This window comes from Mus musculus, chromosome 5 (assembly GCF_000001635.26).
Source record: "Mus musculus strain C57BL/6J chromosome 5, GRCm38.p6 C57BL/6J".
NCBI classification, from domain to species: domain Eukaryota; kingdom Metazoa; phylum Chordata; class Mammalia; order Rodentia; family Muridae; genus Mus; species Mus musculus.
This window is the reverse complement of record NC_000071.6, coordinates 88607896-88629987: the sequence shown is the minus strand read 5'-3', so window position 1 is coordinate 88629987 and position 22092 is coordinate 88607896. Positions and strand designations below refer to the sequence as shown.

Here is a 22092-nt window from a genome sequence, read left to right as displayed (position 1 = left end):
CTGATGTCGTCACAGAGTTTTACGGCCATGTTTACTTCTTGATTCCCCAGAGAAAATTGACTTAAAATTGTTCTTGAATTTGCTAGCTGGAACTAAGACTACTCAAAATTTACATTGATACTGTGAAAGGTTGCTAGGAATGAAGAAAGGAAATAAAAGGGTCCTTTGTCACCATCCTTTCTGTAGGTACCATCTGAAGTATGAATGTCAATATGCTAGCTTCCTCTGAGACGAAAGACATCAGTCATTATAGCATGGTAGAAAATCAAAAATAAATACATAAATAAAAAAATATAAAGGATGCCACTACCAAGCACTATTGTGGAAAACCCCCAAGCTGCTCCCAACTCATTCTCAAGTGTTTGCCTTCCCGGTCATCCAGGCAGTCGAGACAGATCTAGAAGTAACAAACTGCGACTGCGAGGTTACAGAGACACCGAGGGCACAGGTTTGGCTTTAAATTAGCCCCAAGTCACAAGTCAAAGGCAAACTGACTGTAATAGCTGGTGCAGGCATTCCTTCCCGGCCCTGCGATTCGGGTAGAAGGCGGCAAACTGACCATAAACACATACAGCTGGTTACTGCCTTTCCATCTTAGACACACCCTCACAGCCAGGCTACCTAGAGCCCAATTAGTAGACCATGAGGAGAACTCCGGCAACTGAAGTAAATACGTCTTCCCTGCCCCTGCCCGCCAGGGCAGAGCATTGACGGCTTTTGCACCCAGGCTCAGGTTACCGGGCCTTTTCCTTTCCCACTGGGATGTATCTTTTCCTTGTGTACATACAGATGGGATTTTCCCCTCCTCAGCTCCTTGGCAGCTGTTATCACCCGTGGCTTGCCTGCCTGGCGTTTTCCCTTAAGTTCTAATAAACTGTGCCTGAGTTTCCTTCTGAGGTTTTATTTTTTTGTAACGTGCATGGGTATTCTGTTGTATGTATGTCTGTGTACCATGTGTGTGCTTGTGCCCACAGAAGCAAGAAGACGGCATCAGAGCCTCTGGGACTTGAGCTACAGATGGTTGTGCGTCCTCATTTGGGTAGGGGGAATTGAACCTGGGTCCTTTGGAAGGGCAGTCAGAGCTCAAAACTGCAGAGCCATCTCTCCAGTCCCCAGGCCATCTGAATATTACTTTATCAATGTGACCAAAGATCTGCAAAGCATACTGTACTCTGCCTCTGTGCATACAGGAACTTGAAACTGATTATAGGTCATTTAAGAATAGATTTATGCTGAGTGCGGTGGCTCACACCCTTAATCCCTGGACTTAGAGGTAGAGGCAAGTAGATCCCCATGAGATCAAAGCCAGCTGAAAGTTCCAGGCCAGTCAAGGGCCACATGGTAAAAGCCTGTCTCAAGAGAGAGAAGGGTGGTAGTGGTGGGGAATGGCTTTCATAACAGAACTTACGAAAGTTCTATAAGCTACAAACAAGATAATAATTAATCACTATGTTAATAATTCTTCTAAAATTATTAAGCCGATTTTAACACAAGAATATCAAACTGATCCTGGCAAGTTTGAAATACCTGTGGGAGTGAAAGGTAATATGTCAATCAGTGTGGAAGTGAGAGACGCAAGCGCACAAACATGGGTAAGGGATTAAAATAGTGGATGCTTTACCCACCACTAGGAATGCAGAAGGTGGCTTAATCCATGGCTACGATGAAGCATACATATCATATGTTCTGTAATCCTTAACTGAATATCTGATTTAATCTCTGGTTACAATCTCCTGATGACCCCTTATTGCCTCCCACGAATTAGCTTGGACTGGTAAACAGGAACGCTCCATGTATTTGGTGAATACTGACTCCACCGGTCCTTAGTACTTTTATGTTTTATGTTTCCTTTCTCTGTCAATAAACCCCCAATAAAACAACTTTATTCGTTCTTTACTTCAGATGTCTGTTGAGTTCTTCTACATAGTTCTTCTGGTCTAGGATCGCAGTAATCTGTCCATCCCTGGAGGAAACAATGATGGAGGAAACAGGTAAGATGGAAGACAGGAATACCGAGACCCCATCCCTCACCCCAGCATCCATAAAGCAGGAAATAGGAATACCAAGACAGCATCCCTGTTCTTATGACAGACTCTTGCTACACAGCCCTGGTTGGATGGGAACTCAGAGACCTGCCTGTGTCTGCCTCTTGAATGGTAGGATTACAGGCATGAACAATCACCCCTGGCTTGTTTCTTTTGGAGCATTTCTTATCTCCCAGGTTCAGCCTGCCAGGGTAGGACATGGGTGTGGCACAGCAACACCCAGTCTGTCTAGAGTTTCAAGACCTACGTCAAGCTATGGAGAACTGGCTGGACGTGGTGACTTCACACCTTCGGATTCTACTGCTGAGGAGTAGAGGCTGCAGGAAAGCCTCGGGTTCAAGACCAGCTTCATCTACACAGTGAGCCCTAGGACAATATGGACTATGATATGAGTCTATATCTCAGAAGAGCAAAACAATATGGAGAATTGGACTGATTTTATATCTTTATCACCTCTGCCCCCAGAATACCTAGCAAGAAAAGCATTCACCTAGAAATCCTTCTAACTGTAGGCCCAAAGCAGGCATTTTGTCGCGACTTCATTAAAGCTATATAATCAAATATTCTTCTGCCAAATGTGCTAAGGCAATATTGTTGTAAACTACCCATGGACGCATATGTTACATCAGAGACAAAAGAAATTTAATTTTTTATACATACCCTTCACTACCTTTACTACTGTTTCCATCTTTGAGATACATCGAAAAATCTATAACTCCAACCTACAGAGAGAATTTTCAGAAGTTAATACAAAATTTGGTTCTGCTGCTTTCTAGGCACAAAAAGAATTATAACCACGATAATCACCTGAAGTTTGTAATGAACATTTAACACTTTATTATGACTATAATGGTAAGGGAGAAATGAGAAGAGTCAAGGTAAGTGGTTGAGGGTGCTGCTCACCAGCAGAGCATTCACTAGCAGGTAGGAGCTAAGCTGTCACTTCCATGCTCGCCACACACACATGCACACACACACACACACACACACACACACACACACACCACGGCCATCAAAAGTAACAAAAGTAAAAGAAAGCGAAGACAATTCATGACAGTTAACAGAATCCTTTGCATAAAGAAAAAAGTTTAAATTTTCTTTATCGGCAATTCTGCTACAAACTTTTTATTTTCTTCTATAAAAACTTTTAAAATTTAGTTACAGAAGTTTTTTTTTTTTTTTTTTTTTAAATAATTTCTCGCCAGACGATGGTGGCGCACGCCTTTAATCCCAGCACTGGGGAGGCAGAGGCAGGCGGATTTCTGAGTTCGAGGCCAGCCTGGTCTACAGAGTGAGTTCCAGGACAGCCAGGGCTACACAGAGAAACCCTGTCTCGAAAAACAAAAAAAAAACAAAGAACAAACAAACAAAAAATAATAACTTCTCCCAGCTTGCAAAGCAACGGGTGTCCCTGCCTTCTCTTCAGCGAGTGTCCTTGTTCAACCCTTGCTCTTGCTTTTCTCCCTTAAGCTTCTCTGCACTTTCCTGTCTCATGCCATCTCTGCCCTCCTCCATCTCTGTCAGCATGTCTGGTCCCCATTTGTGGTCTCTTATTTAGTTTTATAGTTAAGCAATTTTTAGTCAGAAGCTACACCCATAAGTCTCACCTACACAATGGCCTAAACCCGAGCTGAGTAAGGACAGCCACAAAGGCAAGTCAAAGTGGAGGAGAAAGCCCAGCAGGCCCAGCCGGCTGCACACAGACAACTACGGGCATCTAAAGGTTCCTGAAAAGGCGACATGAATGTCCAGAGAAGAGCACACTGCTCATCATGCGGACCTAAAGCTCAGCCCTGAAAACTCACATACTGATAACACCGAACAGACCGAGCAGGTTATGTTTAGGGGCATTTATACCTATGTACACATATACAGATACACATATACATATACACATATACATATGTACATATATACATATACATATACACATATACAGATATAAATGTAACAACAATTTAAAAAGGGGAGGTATGAAATTTGAAAGAGATCAAGGACAGGATTGTTGGAAGGTTCAGGGGAGGGAAGGGAAGGGGAAATGATGTAATTATACTTTAATCTCAAAAGCATAATACAAAGTTATATTACAATCCAAAACCTAATTCCTTTGTGTGTTTTACTGAATCAGAGAAACAAAAGCAATTTAAGCTCCCCGCATTCTTAGCATAACCCCACAAATGGCCACTGCTGACATTCTGGTGTCTGTTTCAACTAAAGGACATCTTCAGTTTTTCAAATAGGCCACTTTATTACACATCTTATTTCTTTTTTTTATTAGATATTTTCTTCATTTACATTTCAAATGCTATCCCAAAAGCCCCCTATACCCTCCCCCCACTCTGCTCCCTAACCCACTCATTCCCGCTTCCTGGCCCTGGTATTCCCCTGCACTGGGGCATGTGATCTTCGCAAGACCAAGAGTCTCTCCTCCCACTGATGGACAACTAGGCCATCCTCTGCTATATATGCAACTAGAGACACAGCTCTGGGGAGTACTGGTTAGTTCATACTGTTCCTCCTATAGGGTTGCTGACCCCTTTAGCACCTTGGGTATTTTCTCTAGCTCCTTCATTAGGGGCCCCTTGTTCCATCCAATAGATGACTGTGAGCATCCACTTCTGTATTTGCCAGGCACTGGCATAGCCTCACAAGAGAGAGCTATGTCAGGGTCCTGTGAGCAAAATCTTGCTGGCATATGCAATAGTGTCTGGGTTTGGTGGTTGTATATGGGATGGATCCCCGGGTGGGGCAGTCTCTGGATGGTCCTTCCTTCCATCTCAGCTTCAAACTTTGTCTCTGTAACTCCTTCCATGGGTATTTTGTTCCCTATTCTAAGAAGGAATAAAGTATCCACACTTTGGTCTTCCTTCTTCTTGAGTTTTATGTGTTTTGCAAATTGTATCTTGGGTAGTCTAAGTTTCTGGGCTAATAGCCGCTTATCAGTGAGTGCATATCATGTGTGTTCTTTTGTGATTGGGTTACCTCACTCAGGATGATATCCTCCAGATTAAAAAAAAATCTTAAAAAAAAAAAATCAGGCTGGAGAGATGGCTCAGCAGTTAAGAGCACTGACTGCTCTTCCAAAGGTACTGAGTTCAAGTCCCAGCAACCACATGGTGGCTCACAACCATCTGTAATGAGATCTGACTCCTTCTTCTGGAGTATCTAAAGACAGCTACCGTGTGCTTACATGTAATAAATAAATATTTTTTTAAAAATCAGATATTTTTATTTCTTAAAAAAAAAAATCTGCCAAGTGTGGTGGCACACGCCTTTAATCCCAGCACTCAGGAGGCAGAGGCAGGTGGATTTCTGAGTTCAAGGCCAGCCTGGTCTATAGAATGAGTTCCAGGGCAGCCAGGGCTATACAGAGAAACCCTGTCTCGAAAAAACAAAAAAGCCAAAAACAAACAAACAAAAACAAACAAACAAACAAATCCAAATTGAACAACATCTCCTTTCTCATTTTCCCCGAGTAAACAAATGCAAGGAGCCCATCACATGACTTCTTACATAAGCGGTGAGAAGCAGTCTCAGGGAATTCTTTTTTTTTTTTTTTTTTTTCCATTTTTTATTAGGTATTTAGCTCATTTACATTTCCAATGCTATACCAAAAGTCCCCCATATCCACCCACCCCCACTCCCCTGGCCACCCACTCCCCCTTTTTGGCCCTGGCGTTCCCCTGTACTGGGGCATATAAAGTTTGCGTGTCCAATGGGCCTCTCTTTCCAGTGATGGCCGACTAGGCCATCTTTTGATACATATGCAGCTAGAGTCAAGAGCTCCAGGGTACTGGTTAGTTCATAATGTTGTTCCACCTATAGGGTTGCAGATCCCTTTAGCTCCTTGGCTACTTTCTCTAGCTCCTCCATTGGGAGCCCTGTGATCCATCCATTAGCTGACTGTGAGCATCCACTTCTGTGTTTGCTAGGCCCTGGGCATAGTCTCACAAGAGACAGCTATATCTGAGTCCTTTCAATAAAATCTTGCTAGGGTATGCAATGGTGTCAGCGTTTGGATGCTGATTATGGGGTGGATCCCTGGATATGGCAGTCTCTACATGGTCCATCCTTTCATCTCAGCTCCAAACTTTGTCTCTGTAACTCCTTCCATGGGTGTTTTGTTCCCAAATCTAAGGAGGGGCATAGTGTCCACACTTCAGTCTTCATTCCTCTTGAGTTTCATGTGTTTAGCAAATTATATCTTATATCTTGGGTATCCTAGGTTTGGGGCTAATATCCACTTATCAGTGAGTACATATTGTGTGAGTTTCTTTGTGAATGTGTTACCTCACTCAGGATGATGCCCTCCAGGTCCATCCATTTGGCTAGGAATTTCATAAATTCATTCTTTTTAATAGCTGAGTAGTACTCCATTGTGTAGATGTACCACATTTTCTGTATCCATTCCTCTGTTGAGGGGCATCTGGGTTCTTTCCAGCTTCTGGCTATTATAAATAAGGCTGCTATGAACATAGTGGAGCATGTGTCCTTCTTACCAGTTGGGGCATCTTCTGGATAAATGCCCAGGAGAGGTATTGCTGGATCCTCCGGTAGTACTATGTCCAATTTTCTGAGGAACCGCCAGACTGATTTCCAGAGTGGTTGTACAAGCCTGCACTCCCACCAACAATGGAGGAGTGTTCCTCTTTCTCCACATCCACGCCAGCATCTGCTGTCACCTGAATTTTTGATCTTAGCCATTCTGACTGGTGTGAGGTGGAATCTCAGGGTTGTTTTGATTTGCATTTCCCTGATGATTAAGGATGTTGAACATTTTTTCAGGTGCTTCTCTGCCATTCGGTATTCCTCAGGTGAGAATTCTTTGTTCAGTTCTGAGCCCCATTTTTTAATGGGGTTATTTGATTTTCTGAAGTCCACCTTCTTGAGTTCTTTATATATGTTGGATATTAGTCCCCTATCTGATTTAGGATAGGTAAAGATCCTTTCCCAATCTGTTGGTGGTCTTTTTGTCTTATTGACGGTGTCTTTTGCCTTGCAGAAACTTTGGAGTTTCATTAGGTCCCATTTGTCAATTCTCGATCTTACAGAACAAGCCATTGCTGTTCTGTTCAGGAATTAGGGAATTCTTTATTATTGGGCAATTAACTCAAGTGTGGCTCTGATCAAAGTAAACTGAATTTATAAACTCCTTTATTGCTCACAATAACCCTGTTAACTACTCTTTTTATCTGTACATATCAAGAAATGGAAAGCACCAAAAACCCAAAACCAAACCAAACAAACAAACACCCCCCCCCAAACCACCAAACCCCACCCCTCAAAACACAAAAAAATAAACAAACAAAATCCCCTACCTAACTACAAGATATAGCCAGGTAGAAAATAAGGAAGACAGACTTTGAAACTAAGTACCTGGGTTTCAGGGAACTATTATGAACTACTCTGCTACCCTGGCTATTCATCTATAGCCTTATATTAAAGTATAGCCAAGACAAGGATTTGGAAAAAACAAAAATATAACTTTTTTATATTCACACTGAGCTGCAGGAGAAACTTGAAACATTAAACCTGATCCTATGAAGGATTTATTAGTAAATTTGCTTAGGGAATCTTAAGTAACAGAACTGATCTAAAGAGGCGCTGCCTCCTTTACAACTGGAAGAGGGTAGTAATCAGGCCTGCTAGAAACAGAGAGAAAGGAAACTCTTCTATAACTGAAATTATGTGAAGTCATGTGAGGAGTTAGGGGACAGACTGAGGAACCCAGAGGGGACAGGGACTCCACAAGAAGACCAGCAAAGGCAACTAACTCTTGGAGGCTCTCAGAGATGAACCACCAACTAAAGAGAATACACATCTGTAGCAGATGTGCAGCTTGGTCTTCATGTGGGTCCCCCAACAATTGGAGCAGGGGCTTACCTGGACTCTGTTGCCTGCCCATTCCACATTGAAGGATATCCTCTAAGGGGTTCCAGGGAACATCAGAGGGTCAAGTCCCCTGTGTACTTATCAGGTAAAGCATAGTTCTGACAGGTGGGCAAAATGTTACTTTGAAAATAGCAACACTGGTGTAGTTAATTAAATAATTCAGGCAATGGCTATGCTATGTAAATCTCACATCTGCCCAAGTGGCCAGACTTACAGCCTCTGAGCTCTATTTAAATTGTTCAAAGTGTAACCTGGGACCAAGATCTGAAGGAAATTTAAGGATGGCAGCATATGTAAATTGTACAAGCCTAGGGCACACACACACACACACAGACACACACATATAAATAAATAAATAAATAAATAAACTGGTAACATTTTCTCTTCAAGGCTGCTTGGTTCCCTTTTGTGTTTAGCCAGAACCAGTCATACAGTACTAAACCTTTTCCATTATTAATCTTAGGTGTGTAAAGTGGGAAGGCATATTATTTCTATAACATCAAAATGAAGGGAAACCCTGTGTATGATGCTCACACAATGCCTTCTAACTCGGTTAGCGTGAGCTAAGCATTCCAGGCAAAGAACAGGGCCCCGAGCGACCCCATGGTTCTGAGAGTTTCCCACACCTGAGAGTCCAGGTCTTCTCCTTTCATGCAGAAATTGGCATCGATGACATTCAGACCCACCAGGAGACCAGCGATAATAGCTCCTTCTTCTTCCATCATGAGGGCATTGACTTCATAGAACTCACTGCAATAGAAAGGCACAGAGCACTGTTGTAGTGAGACCTCAACCCTCGAATGAGACCCGAGGCAAAGACAAACCTCCCATCCCATCGTCAAGCATGGTGTGTCTGAGAATACTTTTATATAAGTAGATATTTTCGGCAATGGGCACATGAGTAAATCCTTTACTGGGAGCTACTGTTGTTGAGGGGAGTATATATACTCTGCTGACTCGTCTGTGTTCGTGCTGCACAATGGGACAACATGGCAAGCTTTCATGTGTCCTTTTGAGGCCAGCCTGGTGTACAGAGTGAGTTTCAGGACAGCCTAAGCTACACAGAGAAACCCTGTCTCAAAAAACTTAAAAAAAATTTTTTTTCCTTTTCTTTCTTTTAAAGAATTATTTATTTTATATATGTGAGTACACTGTAGCTGTCTTCAGACAGCACCAGAAGAGGGCATCAGATCCCATTACAGATGGTTGTAAGTCACCATGTGGTTCCTGGGAATTGAACTCAGGAACTCTGGAAAAGCCATCAGTGCTCTTAACCTCTGAGCCATCTTGCCAGCCTCTCTCCCCATTTTTCTTTAAATATATTTTAAAGCACATTTCTTTAATGAATACCTTAAATACAAATTGTTATATATGTGTTTTATATATACATAGATACATACACACTCACCCACAGAGGGAGAGGAGAGGAGAGGAGAGAAGAGGAGAGGAGAGGAGAGAAGAGGAGAGGAGAGGAGAGGGGAGGGGAGGGGAGGGAAGGGGTGGGGACAGAGAGAGGGACAGAGGGAGAGAGGGACAGAGGGAGAGAGGGAGAGAGAGAGGGAGAGAGAGGGAGAGAGAGGGAGAGAGGGAAAGAGAGAGGGAGAGAGAGAGGGAGAGAGAGAGGGAGAGGGGGAGAGAGAGAGAGAGAATGAATGAGGCTCTGCTTGAGATTAAGCCCAGATATTTATGAATGTCTTTATGAATGCTAAGCCAAGTCCTCTATCCCCAAGCCACACCCAGCCCTACATCTGCCTACCAAATAACATGTACAATAAATAGCCTGAAGACGATCTCAGAATTTTAAGAATCATTTCCTTAGTATTTAGATAAAATTGGTTATCATTGTAAAACAGAAAATAAAAGAAATACATATGAAACTTTTCAATTCCATTTACCAGTGACTTAAAGTGTTTGATAACTTATGAAACATATATGCCTTTGTAATATATGTCATATCATATATACAGTGATATCATTATAACTAACAAAAGAGCATTTATGCCATTATAATTAACTTGAAAACAGTTTCTGGCTTAAAAATATCTGTTTCAACATATAATTTCCTATAATTTCATTTACATTGGTTTTATAGTATCCCATTGTACTATATATTTAGTTAGCAAAAACTCTCTTCCCTTCATCTCTCTGGAGGTTTTTACTGCCACAGATCCCAGAAACAAAAGAGCAAAGCACAACCACTAAGTATCTAGAAGATTATGAATGGGTAGAAAGTCTTCAAAAGACTACCACAGGTAGTCAAATTCACCTACACTATCCAAAGTGTCACTGTATAATCTAATAATTACACTTCTTAGCATTCGGTCAAAGAAGCTTACATCCACACAAAAACCTACACAGGGTGCTGATAGCAGCTTTATTTAAAAAACAAACTGGAAGCAATTTATAAAGAATATAATATTATTCAAGATGGATATACAAACTTATAAAGAATAGAATATTATGTGGCACTAAAATGGATTAGTAAGCCATGAAAAACCCTGGAAGGGGGGCTGGTGAGATGGCTTAGCGGGTAAGAGCACTGACTGTCTTTCTGAAGGTCCGGAGTTCAAATCCCAGTAACCACATGGTGGCTCACAACCACCCATAATGAGATCTGATGCCCTCTTCTGGGGCGTCTGAAGACAGCTACAGTGTACATATAATAAATAGATAAGTTTAAAAAAAAAAAAGGAAAAAAAAAAAAACCCTGGGAGAACCTTAAGTGTATATGACTAAGTGAAAAGGCTGTACATTTACAGTTCTAACTACCTGATATTGTGGAAAAGGCAAAGCCAAGGAGACAGGAAAATGATTACTAGTTACCTAGAGTTGAATGAGAGAGGCATAAATATGTGGACTCAAGAACATCAGAGCAGGGACACAGTTTCAGAATTCACAGAATGTATAGCACAAAAGTGTGTGTGTGTAAATGATGTGGAGTAGAGGATATTAAAAAATTGTTCTTGGTACCTTGTACTCTGTTACTATATATCTATAACTTCTCTAAAAACAGTCTACTGAAATGCTTTTACAGGTCAGCCTGGCCTAAAATACTAAGCTCCAGGCTAACAGGGCTACACAGTAAGATCTTGTCTCAAGATTCAAACAAACAAAACAAAAAAACCCAAAACCAAAGAGGGTTTTCTAGTTTGGTCATGGCATCTCACAATCCTAATCTTAGGACTTGGGAGGCACCAACAGTAAGACTACATTGTAAAATCAGTCTACATGGTGAGTTCTAGGTTAGACTGAACACACAGACAGACACAGACAGACAGACACAGACAGACAGACAGACAGACAGACAGACAGACACACACACACGTTTTGAGACAAATTCTTATGCTGTCCAGGTTGGCCTTGAACTAGTTAGGCAGCTGAAGGTGACTTTGAATTCTTCCTTCCCCTGCAGAAGTCTAGCTTATGTTCTGCAATCACGGGCATGCCCCCATCATAGTCAGCCACCAAATGTACTTTCACCAAGAGAACACACTCATTAAACTACCTCAGGCCTTCCTACTTGGTTCTTACTCCTCTACTTACTAGAACTGTCTCTTCTCTAACAGGCAGGAAGGAGAAGTTCTGTGCATGTCTCTGAGCTTTATGTAAGTGCAACAAAACAAGTATTTTTATGACTGATTAGTTTGTCTAACATTATACTCAATAGGATTAATCCATGTTGCTATATATACATCATACATACATACTATAATTTACTTATCTAGTCTATTGTAAATAAACACACACAGACACACATAGACACACAGACACACACACACAGACAAACATTGTGTTGGAGCTTGCTATGTGGATCAGGCTGGCCTTGAACTCACAGACATCCTCTTTTCTCTACCTCTGAAGTACTAGGATTAAAGGTGTGTGCCACCACTGCCTGGCAAAAGAGATGTTTGTAGTAATCATTATTATACAAATACCTTATATACCTGTTCATCAAAGAGTTCTACTGGCAGGCATCGTGGTGCTTGCTTTTAATACCAGCACCACTATGCCTGTCACTATGAGAGGTAGAGGCAGATGGCTCTAGAAGTTTGAGGCCAGCCTGGTATACAGAGTAGGGTCCAGGACAGCTAGAGCTACATAGAAAAATTCTGTTTCAAAAACCAAAACCAAACATCTTCACTCTATGGGTTGCATTTAATTCTTAATATTATGGTTGTATGTATGTTACATACATATGTATGTATGCATGTTATATAATGTATGGTTGTACTGTAATGTATGAACAAAGCTTTGCTATGTACCCTAGACAACTATGATCTATATGACTTTTTTAAATGGTACATATGAATGTCAACTTCTTGTGTTGGGTCTGTGCACAGGCTGCGGTGTTGTAAGCCTTCCTTTTTTTTTCTGGTGGTGCTAAGTTTTGGCCTGACCTACATAGGACCATATGTAGTCATGGTCATAGATAACATAATTGTATAAAACACCCTTTTGGACCTAGGAGTGAGTGTGTGAGATGTGGTACAGAGAACTGATGAAACTGTCAAGCATTGAGTGTTTCTGACCTACAAAAATTCATAGTTTCTATGGTCTGACTTTGTATGACATCAGCAGGACATATCAAGAAGAAAGTTCAACTAGTGCTCATACCTGAGAAGTTCCTTCTTATTGATCAAGGCTTTCATATACTCAGAAAGCTTCTTTTGCATCAATGCCAACCGAAGCCAGGCTCTTCCTCTGCCAACTGGTGTCCTGCAAGAACACAGAAACCAAATGGCCCAGAGCACAAGTAAAGGTGGCAGGGCTGGGGGCAGCACGGGACAGACTCATGATCCTGCCAATGGGCTTACAGTGTAAACAAAGGCCCTACTCGAGATCCCCACCTATTCTTGCCCAAGTGACTATGCAGTCAGACTTGGATATCTGGGACAAATACTCTAGCATTTGCATTAGTAAGTAAGTGTGCCATGTCTAAAGACCAGAACACTCTTTAGCCCACCTGGAAATGTGCCACCAGTTTAGTATTTGATGAAGTCAAAGTTTAGAGTGGAATATGTAAGATATTCTTAAGGACACAGGCAGCGCAAGCTTCCATTCAGTTAACATTACACCAACTGCCTGTGGAGGCTAATCCCTACTGTTTTCCTTCAGATCTGAAGGCAGGCCTTATGTTTCTGAGGCTCACTTAATCTTGGCTCGAAAATTCCATGGAACGCAGCTGTTTTCCCCAAATTGAACCAGGCATCACATCTCCTGAGGTCAGATTTCTTAAGGCTTGCTGATTCTCACTTGAATTTGTAATAAAAAGGAGATGTCTGGTATTTTTAACACGAAGATAAACTCTCTGTAAGTCTCCTTCAGGAGCACACATTTCCTAAAAGAATGCAGGCTGGTCCCTTGGTGTTTACACGCAACAGCATTACAAATCTGAACTGTTATAGAAATGTGCCCAGTATCGTGAGTGAGCACCATTCTTCAAGGAGAAGGAGAAGTTAACCGAGACGTACTTGAGTCCTGGGAGGTCTTTTACACTCGCTGTTATTTCTGCAGCTTCTGGAACAAGCTTCTCCACCAGCTCTAGAGGCCCCCAGAAGGATTTATTTTGTCCAAGAAAAGTTTTCTTGGCTAAGGCAACAAAACAAAACAGTATTTTAATTTTCATTACAAGGTAACTACTCCTCTGCTACATATACATGAAAGTGCTTGTATTTTTTGTTCATGCAGGCTGGAGATGGCTCAGTGAATAGTGTTTGCCACACAAGCGGGGACAGAGTTGGAACCCTTAAACTACATAAAAGCCAGATGGGTGTGGTGGCTGCCCCATGAACCCAGTACGAGGACTAAGACAGGGAATCCTTGGGCAAGCGAGCGAGTCTGTGAGCTCCAGGTTCAGGCAAACCCTTATCTGGAGAAAGAAAATGGTATTATTCCACATCAGTCTTTGGCCTTCACACTCCCTCATACATGTATGTATCCAAATATACAGATAGTTTGTATTATATGCAGATAGCACATAATACAAACACATGTAAAAATGATGGTTTCTTAATACATAAAATTTTTACAAAAAAAAAATCTATATTTCCAAAACTCAGTTCTTCCTTTTTAAAGAAGAATTTGTGATCAGGGCTAAAGATAGTTTAGCAGTTAAAAGTCTTGGCTGCTCTTCCAGAAGACTCAGGTTCAAATCCCAGCACCCACATGGCAGCCTATTAACTACAGTTTGAGGGGATTTGGTATCCTTTTCTGGCCCCCATGGCCACCAGGCACAAACATAGTGCATGGGTCCACATGTAGGCAGAACATCCATGCACATAAAAATAAAATTAAGTTAGAAAAGAATTTTTGATCTAGCCCTAAAGTAATATTTAATGAGTTAGTACTTAAAAACCGTGTAGTATTAGTTTAGAAAATAACCCAATGAAAGCCGAGTACTGCAAAGGGAAGGGAAGAAACAGGCGACTGAGACGGAGGCCTACCCTGGGACTGGTTACGTGGGGAGAGCCAGGACACCCCAGACAGCACCTGTTCTGCTCCAACCTGTGCCCTGGGCAGTGACTACTTCATTCTAGGCAGGCCTATTTCCTTGTCAAACGGATGGTTTGCTTAATGACGTCCTTCCAACACTAACATCAAAAGACAACTGCACTTTTATGTACTATAAGTCCTTTAAGTCAGTTAAAATTCTGTGCCTATATAGGTTACATTCCACTATTTTTTTTTTAAGACAGGGTCTTTTACTATGTAGCCCTGTCTAGCATGCAACCTGATCTATAGACAGGCTAGTCTGACCCCACAGAAACCTGCCTGCCCCTGCCTCCTGAGTGCTGGGATTAAAGATGTGGGCCACCATGCCAAGCCCATTAACACTATTCACCCAAATTTTTACTCTTTGCCTCCATGGAAACAGCTTTCTTTCCTGCACAGCATTTCTAAGGACCGGCTGCACACTGCAGCGAGCCCACAGCCCACCTTTCAAGCCGTGTTTCAGGCAGTGTTCCATCACCACGAAAAACTGCTGGAGAGGTGCGTAGTCAGAGTCCAGGGTCCGCCCCAGATTCAGAGCCGATTCAATCAAGCCCTTGATGCTCAGCTTTGCCATGTTCATCAGGTTCATGCGTTCGTTAGCCATGAGATAATTGGGATCTGTGGGGAGGAGAATGAACTTCCTTAGCGCGAGCACACAGTAAAACAGTGTACGTTTACGTACTGTCTGCACGGATGGCATAAAAGCAGGGGAGCAAGACTGCTGGTGACTGCCATGAACCAAGGACGTGGCAAAGTATTTTTGGTGTATTGTTCCTGGCCATGTACTTGCTGTAGAAAAAGATGTTAGCTTCCATTATTAATCCTCTTAAGAGTAAAATTGAATTACTTTATCAACCCAGCATAAGCCTTCAGTGTATCTGAGATGATCTACCTATCTGGGCCCCTGGCCCAGCTTCCTGCTATGCTACAGCCAGGCTCAGCAGCCATTCCCACCCACCCTCTGTTTGATAGTGTGTGGAGAGCCAGGGTGGGGGCAAGGATGAAGTGCTTATACAAGCTACTGCAAATGTACTACTTACTTTATTGGTACCAATACCAACCAGCTCTGTGCTTGTTAGTTTTTATGTCTATTTGATAAATCTGGAGGCAACTCAGAGGAGGGACTCTCTACTGAGAAACTGCCTCCATAAGACTGGGCTGTATGGCAACCCAGGAGAACATTTTCTTGGTGACTCACTGGGGAGGGCCGCCCACTGTGTGTGGCACCACCTGGACTAGTGATACTGGGAGCTGTAAGAAAGCAGGCCAAGCAACTGTGAGGAGCAAGCAAGTAGGCAACATCCCTGCAAGGCCCTGCATCTGCTCCTGCCTGGCTGGTTTGAATTCTTGCCTTGGCTTCCCTCAATGGACTCTGATTAAGGATATGTTAATAATCCCCCCCCCCAAGCTGTTTTTGGTCAGTGTGTTTCAGAGCAGCAATAGTAACCCTAACTAAGGCAATCACTATTAGTTCATAGTAAGTTACTGGTATAAAGTGGCATAAGAAATTTAACTCCCACGTTTTCAACACTCAGCCCACAAAGTCTGGCTCTCAGTACTGTTTGAGAAGAGGGTCTCAGGACCATATTCTCTGTGACAGAACACAAAAGATCCAGGTACTGCCCAGGTACCTCTTACATGCAACCCTTTCTTTTTTCTTCTCTCCTGGGACAAGGTTTCACTAGAAGTAATAGCAATCCTTAGCCTCAGCCTCCAGAGTGCTGGGATTATAGTCATGGACCACCAACTATATCCACTTGTGGTCTTAACTTCTTCTTGTAATGAGCTATGTGTCTGGTCTGCAGCCCAGTGACCAAGGACAGAACTAGAGTCAGAACAGAATACCTTTGTTCTTGACTCACCACGATCAACGTACACATGAACTGATGGTGCAGATGCTGCTGACCCTCCAGGCCTAACAAGGTTCCCAAGGCCCTCACTATCTCATTCTGTTGCCAAGGTGTTTCCCCTTCTCTTTAGTCTATTTGTTTTTATGCAAGGAAGTGTTTTGTTTGTATATGAATACTTCACATGCATGCTGTGTCTATGGAGGCCAGGAGAGTGTCAGATCACCTGGAACTGTAGTTACTGGGAGCCACCACGAGTATGCTGGGGACAGAGTGCAGGTCTCCCCCCCTCCCAGAGCAGCAAGTGCTCTTAACTGGTGCCACCCTGTTTCCTCTTCTTTTTAGGTGACAGAGCAGGGACATAACTGTGCCGTGGTCCCAGGTTCTATAATCCAGAAAGGAAGGATGTGGCTTGGATTTACCAGGAAAGCTGTGTGTGTGCACTGCTGTGTGTGTGCAGTGCTGGGTGTGTGCACTGCACTCCCAAGCATCAGCACATAGCACATTTGTGAAAATAAAGTAAAAGCTGTCCAGAGATCAGGAAGAGCAAAGACCTGCTCAAACTACACTGAAAATAGACAATACAAAACAAGCTACTTAGTCATACAATATTTTCATTTATATCTACCTTTATATTTAAGTGAATAAAGCAAAAATGACCAAATCCTAAACTAATTTATATTAACTTTAGAGATTAAGAGATTTACGGCCCTAACCATGAAAATCTTGATTTACTGTAGTGCTCTTAGCTAACAATGTAATTGCCTGATCAAGTAATTTTTAGAGATAGCATCTCATTATGTAGCCCAGGCTAGTCTTGAATTCACTATCTTTATGCCTCTGTTTCCTGAGTAGCCAAGATAACAGAGGCACACCTGTGCATTACTTGGCTTAGGTAATATTTTAGAGAAAAACTACCTGTGAAAGTTGAAGATGGACTATACTCCTGTCCTTGCACACTGACAAATGTTTTGAGGCTATCTTTTTTTTCCTCTTTTTTATGTACAGGGATGTTGTGCATGCATGAGTGTCTGTGTACCATATGGGTCTATGTGTGTCCCTGGTGTCCAAAGAGGCCAGAAGAGGGCATGGGATCCCCTGGAATTGGAGTTACAGATGGCCCTGAGCTGCCATGTAGGTTCTGGGAATTGAACCTGAGTCCCCTGGGAAAGCAGTCAGTGCTCAGCCATCATCTCTCCAGCCCCAGATGAATCTCCTTATTCACTCACTGTAGATCAGCTTGACAGAGACACCAGCACATCTATGTTCATGCTCTATTCACAAGGGCAAGAAAATGGACGGCTTCGTCCGTCAACTCATAAATGGATAATGAAAATTCTGTACATACACACAATAGAATTTCATTCAGCCATAAAGAAAAATGAGGTTGGTGGGCCGGGGACAGCCAGCCACCGTCTGGACCGGAGGACAGGTGCCCGCCCGGCTGGGGAGGCGGCCTAAGCCACAGCAGCAGCGGTCGCCATCTTGGTCCGGGACCCGCCGAACTTAGGAAATTAGTCTGAACAGGTGAGAGGGTGCGCCAGAGAACCTGACAGCTTCTGGAACAGGCAGAAGCACAGAGGCGCTGAGGCAGCACCCTGTGTGGGCCGGGGACAGCCGGCCACCTTCCGGACCGGAGGACAGGTGCCCGCCCGGCTGGGGAGGCGACCTAAGCCACAGCAGCAGCGGTCGCCATCTTGGTCCGGGACCCGCCGAACTTAGGAAATTAGTCTGAACAGGTGAGAGGGTGCGCCAGAAAACCTGACAGCTTCTGGAACAGGCGGAAGCACAGAGGCGCTGAGGCAGCACCCTGTGTGGGCCGGGGACAGCCGGCCACCTTCCGGACCAGAGGACAGGTGCCCGCCCGGCTGGGGAGGCAGCCTAAGCCACAGCAGCAGCGGTCGCCATCTTGGTCCGGGACCCGCCGAACTTAGGGAATTAGTCTGAACAGGTGAGAGGGTGCGCCAGAGAACCTGACAGCTTCTGGAACAGGCGGAAGCACAGAGGCGCTGAGGCAGCACCCTTTGTGGGCCGGGGACAGCCAGCCACCGTCCGGACCGGAGGACAGGTGCCCACCCGGCAGGGGAGGCGGCCTAAGCCACAGCAGCAGCGGTCGCCATCTTGGTCCCGGGACTCCAAGGAACTTAGGAATTTAGTCTGCTTAGGTGAGAGTCTGTACCACCTGGGAACTGCCAAAGCAACACAGTGTCTGAGAAAGGTCCTGTTTTGGGCCTTCTTCTTCGGCCAGGAGGAGGTCCAAATACAAGATATCTGCGCACCTTCCCTGTAAGAGAGCTTGCCAGCAGAGAGTGCTCTGAGCACTGAAACTCAGAGGAGAGAATCTGTTTCCCAGGTCTGCTGATAGACGGTAACAGAATCACCAGAAGAACAATCTCTAAACAGAGTCAACTATAACTACTAACTCCAGAGATTACCAGATGGCGAAAGGTAAACGGAGGAATCTTACTAACAGGAACCAAGACCACTCACCATCACCAGAACCCAGCACACCCACTTCGCCCAGTCCAGGGAACCCCAACACACCTGAGAACCTAGACCTAGATTTAAAAGCATATCTCATGATGATGGTAGAGGACATCAAGAAGGACTTTAATAAATCACTTAAAGAAATACAGGAGAACACTGCTAAAGAGTTACAAGTCCTTAAAGAAAAACAGGAAAACACAATCAAACAGGTAGAAGTCCTTACAGAAAAAGAGGAAAAAACATACAAACAGGTGATGGAAATGAACAAAACCATACTAGACCTAAAAAGGGAAGTAGACACAATAAAGAAAACTCAAAGCGAGGCAACACTAGAGATAGAAACCCTAGGAAAGAAATCTGGAACCATAGATTTGAGCATCAGCAACAGAATACAAGAGATGGAAGAGAGAATCTCAGGTGCAGAAGATTCCATAGAGAACATCGGCACAACAATCAAAGAAAATGGAAAATGCAAAAAGATCCTAACTCAAAATATCCAGGAAATCCAGGACACAATAAGAAGACCAAACGTACGGATAATAGGAGTGGATGAGAATGAAGATTTTCAACTCAAAGGTCCAGCAAACATCTTCAACAAAATTATTGAAGAAAACTTCCCAAATCTAAAGAATGAGATGCATATGAACATACAAGAAGCCTACAGAACTCCAAATAGACTGGACCAGAAAAGAAATTCCTCCCGACACATAATAATCAGAACATCAAATGCACTAAATAAAGATAGAATACTAAAAGCAGTAAGGGAAAAAGGTCAAGTAACATATAAAGGCAAGCCTATCAGAATTACACCAGATTTTTCACCAGAGACTATGAAAGCCAGAAGAGCCTGGACAGATGTTATACAGACACTAAGAGAACACAAACTGCAGCCCAGGCTACTATACCCAGCCAAACTCTCAATTATCATAGAGGGAGAAACCAAAGTATTCCACGACAAAACCAAATTCACGCATTATCTCTCCACGAATCCAGCCCTTCAAAGGATAATAACAGAAAAAAACCAATACAAGAACGGGAACAACGCCCTAGAAAAAACAAGAAGGTAATCCCTCAACAAACCTAAAAGAAGACAGCCACAAGAACAGAATGCCACCTTTAACAACTAAAATAACAGGAAGCAACAATTACTTTTCCTTAATATCTCTTAACATCAATGGTCTCAACTCGCCAATAAAAAGACATAGACTAACAAACTGGCTACACAAACAAGACCCAACATTTTGCTGCTTACAGGAAACTCATCTCAGAGAAAAAGATAGACACTACCTCAGAATGAAAGGCTGGAAAACAATTTTCCAAGCAAATGGTATGAAGAAACAAGCAGGAGTAGCCATCCTAATATCTGATAAGATTGACTTCCAACCCAAAGTCATCAAAAAAGACAAGGAGGGACACTTCATTCTCATCAAAGGTAAAATCCTCCAAGAGGAACTCTCAATTCTGAATATCTATGCTCCAAATACAAGAGCAGCCACATTCACTAAAGAAACTTTAGTAAAGCTCAAAGCACACATTGCGCCTCACACAATAATAGTGGGAGACTTCAACACACCACTTTCACCAATGGACAGATCATGGAAACAGAAACTAAACAGGGACACACTGAAACTAACAGAAGTGATGAAACAAATGGATCTGACAGATATCTACAGAACATTTTACCCTAAAACAAAAGGATATACCTTCTTCTCAGCACCTCATGGTACCTTCTCCAAAATTGACCACATAATAGGTCACAAATCAGGCCTCAACAGATTCAAAAATATTGAAATTGTCCCATGTATCCTATCAGATCACCATGCACTAAGGCTGATCTTCAATAACAAAATAAATAACAGAAAGCCAACATTCACATGGAAACTGAACAACACTCTTCTCAATGATACCTTGGTCAAGGAAGGAATAAAGAAAGAAATTAAAGACTTTTTAGAGTTTAATGAAAATGAAGCCACAACGTACCCAAACCTTTGGGACACAATGAAAGCATTTCTAAGAGGGAAACTCATAGCTATGAGTGCCTTCAAGAAAAAACGGGAGAGAGCACATACTAGCAGCTTGACAACACATCTAAAAGCTCTAGAAAAAAAGGAAGCAAATTCACCCAAGAGGAGTAGACGGCAGGAAATAATCAAACTCAGGGGTGAAATCAACCAAGTGGAAACAAGAAGAACTATTCAAAGAATTAACCAAACGAGGAGTTGGTTCTTTGAGAAAATCAACAAGATAGATAAACCCTTAGCTAGACTCACTAAAGGGCACAGGGACAAAATCCTAATTAACAAAATCAGAAATGAAAAGGGAGACATAACAACAGATCCTGAAGAAATCCAAAACACCATCAGATCCTTCTACAAAAGGCTATACTCAACAAAACTGGAAAACCTGGACGAAATGGACAAATTTCTGGACAGATACCAGGTACCAAAGTTGAATCAGGATCAAGTTGACCTTCTAAACAGTCCCATATCCCCTAAAGAAATAGAAGCAGTTATTAATAGTCTCCCAGCCAAAAAAAGCCCAGGACCAGACGGGTTTAGTGCAGAGTTCTATCAGACCTTCAAAGAAGATCTAACTCCAGTTCTGCACAAACTTTTTCACAAGATAGAAGTAGAAGGTATTCTACCCAACTCATTTTATGAAGCCACTATTACTCTGATACCTAAACCACAGAAAGATCCAACAAAGATAGAGAACTTCAGACCAATTTCTCTTATGAACATCGATGCAAAAATCCTTAATAAAATTCTCGCTAACCGAATCCAAGAACACATTAAAGCAATCATCCATCCTGACCAAGTAGGTTTTATTCCAGGGATGCAGGGATGGTTTAATATACGAAAATCCATCAATGTAATCCATTATATAAACAAACTCAAAGACAAAAACCACATGATCATCTCGTTAGATGCAGAAAAAGCATTTGACAAGATCCAACACCCATTCATGATAAAAGTTCTGGAAAGATCAGGAATTCAAGGCCAATACCTAAACATGATAAAAGCAATCTACAGCAAACCAGTAGCCAACATCAAAGTAAATGGAGAGAAGCTGGAAGCAATCCCACTAAAATCAGGGACTAGACAAGGCTGCCCACTTTCTCCCTACCTTTTCAACATAGTACTTGAAGTATTAGCCAGAGCAATTCGACAACAAAAGGAGATCAAGGGGATACAAATTGGAAAAGAGGAAGTCAAAATATCACTTTTTGCAGATGATATGATAGTATATATAAGTGACCCTAAAAATTCCAACAGAGAACTCCTAAACCTGATAAACAGCTTCGGTGAAGTAGCTGGATATAAAATTAA

General features: G+C 42.6%; 1 protein-coding gene across 24 annotated transcripts in view; it reads right to left on the bottom strand.

The window, feature by feature from the left end:
* Nucleotides 1-22092, bottom strand: part of Rufy3 (RUN and FYVE domain containing 3) — an 86913-nt gene that overhangs the window by 21430 nt on the left and 43391 nt on the right. For all 24 annotated transcript variants that reach the window (XR_003955674.1, XR_389285.4, XR_001784721.2 and 21 more), the window contains 6 exons: nucleotides 14874-15047; nucleotides 13409-13526; nucleotides 12552-12653; nucleotides 8564-8687; nucleotides 2706-2767; nucleotides 1898-1963 (listed from right to left, as the gene is read on the bottom strand). Coding sequence is in view for 15 of the 24 variants with exons in the window: in XM_006535109.4 (XP_006535172.1) it covers nucleotides 1898-1963; nucleotides 2706-2767; nucleotides 8564-8687; nucleotides 12552-12653; nucleotides 13409-13526; nucleotides 14874-15047 (646 nt within the window). In the remaining 9 variants the exon portion in view is untranslated. The remainder of the gene's footprint in view (nucleotides 1-1897; nucleotides 1964-2705; nucleotides 2768-8563; nucleotides 8688-12551; nucleotides 12654-13408; nucleotides 13527-14873; nucleotides 15048-22092) is intronic.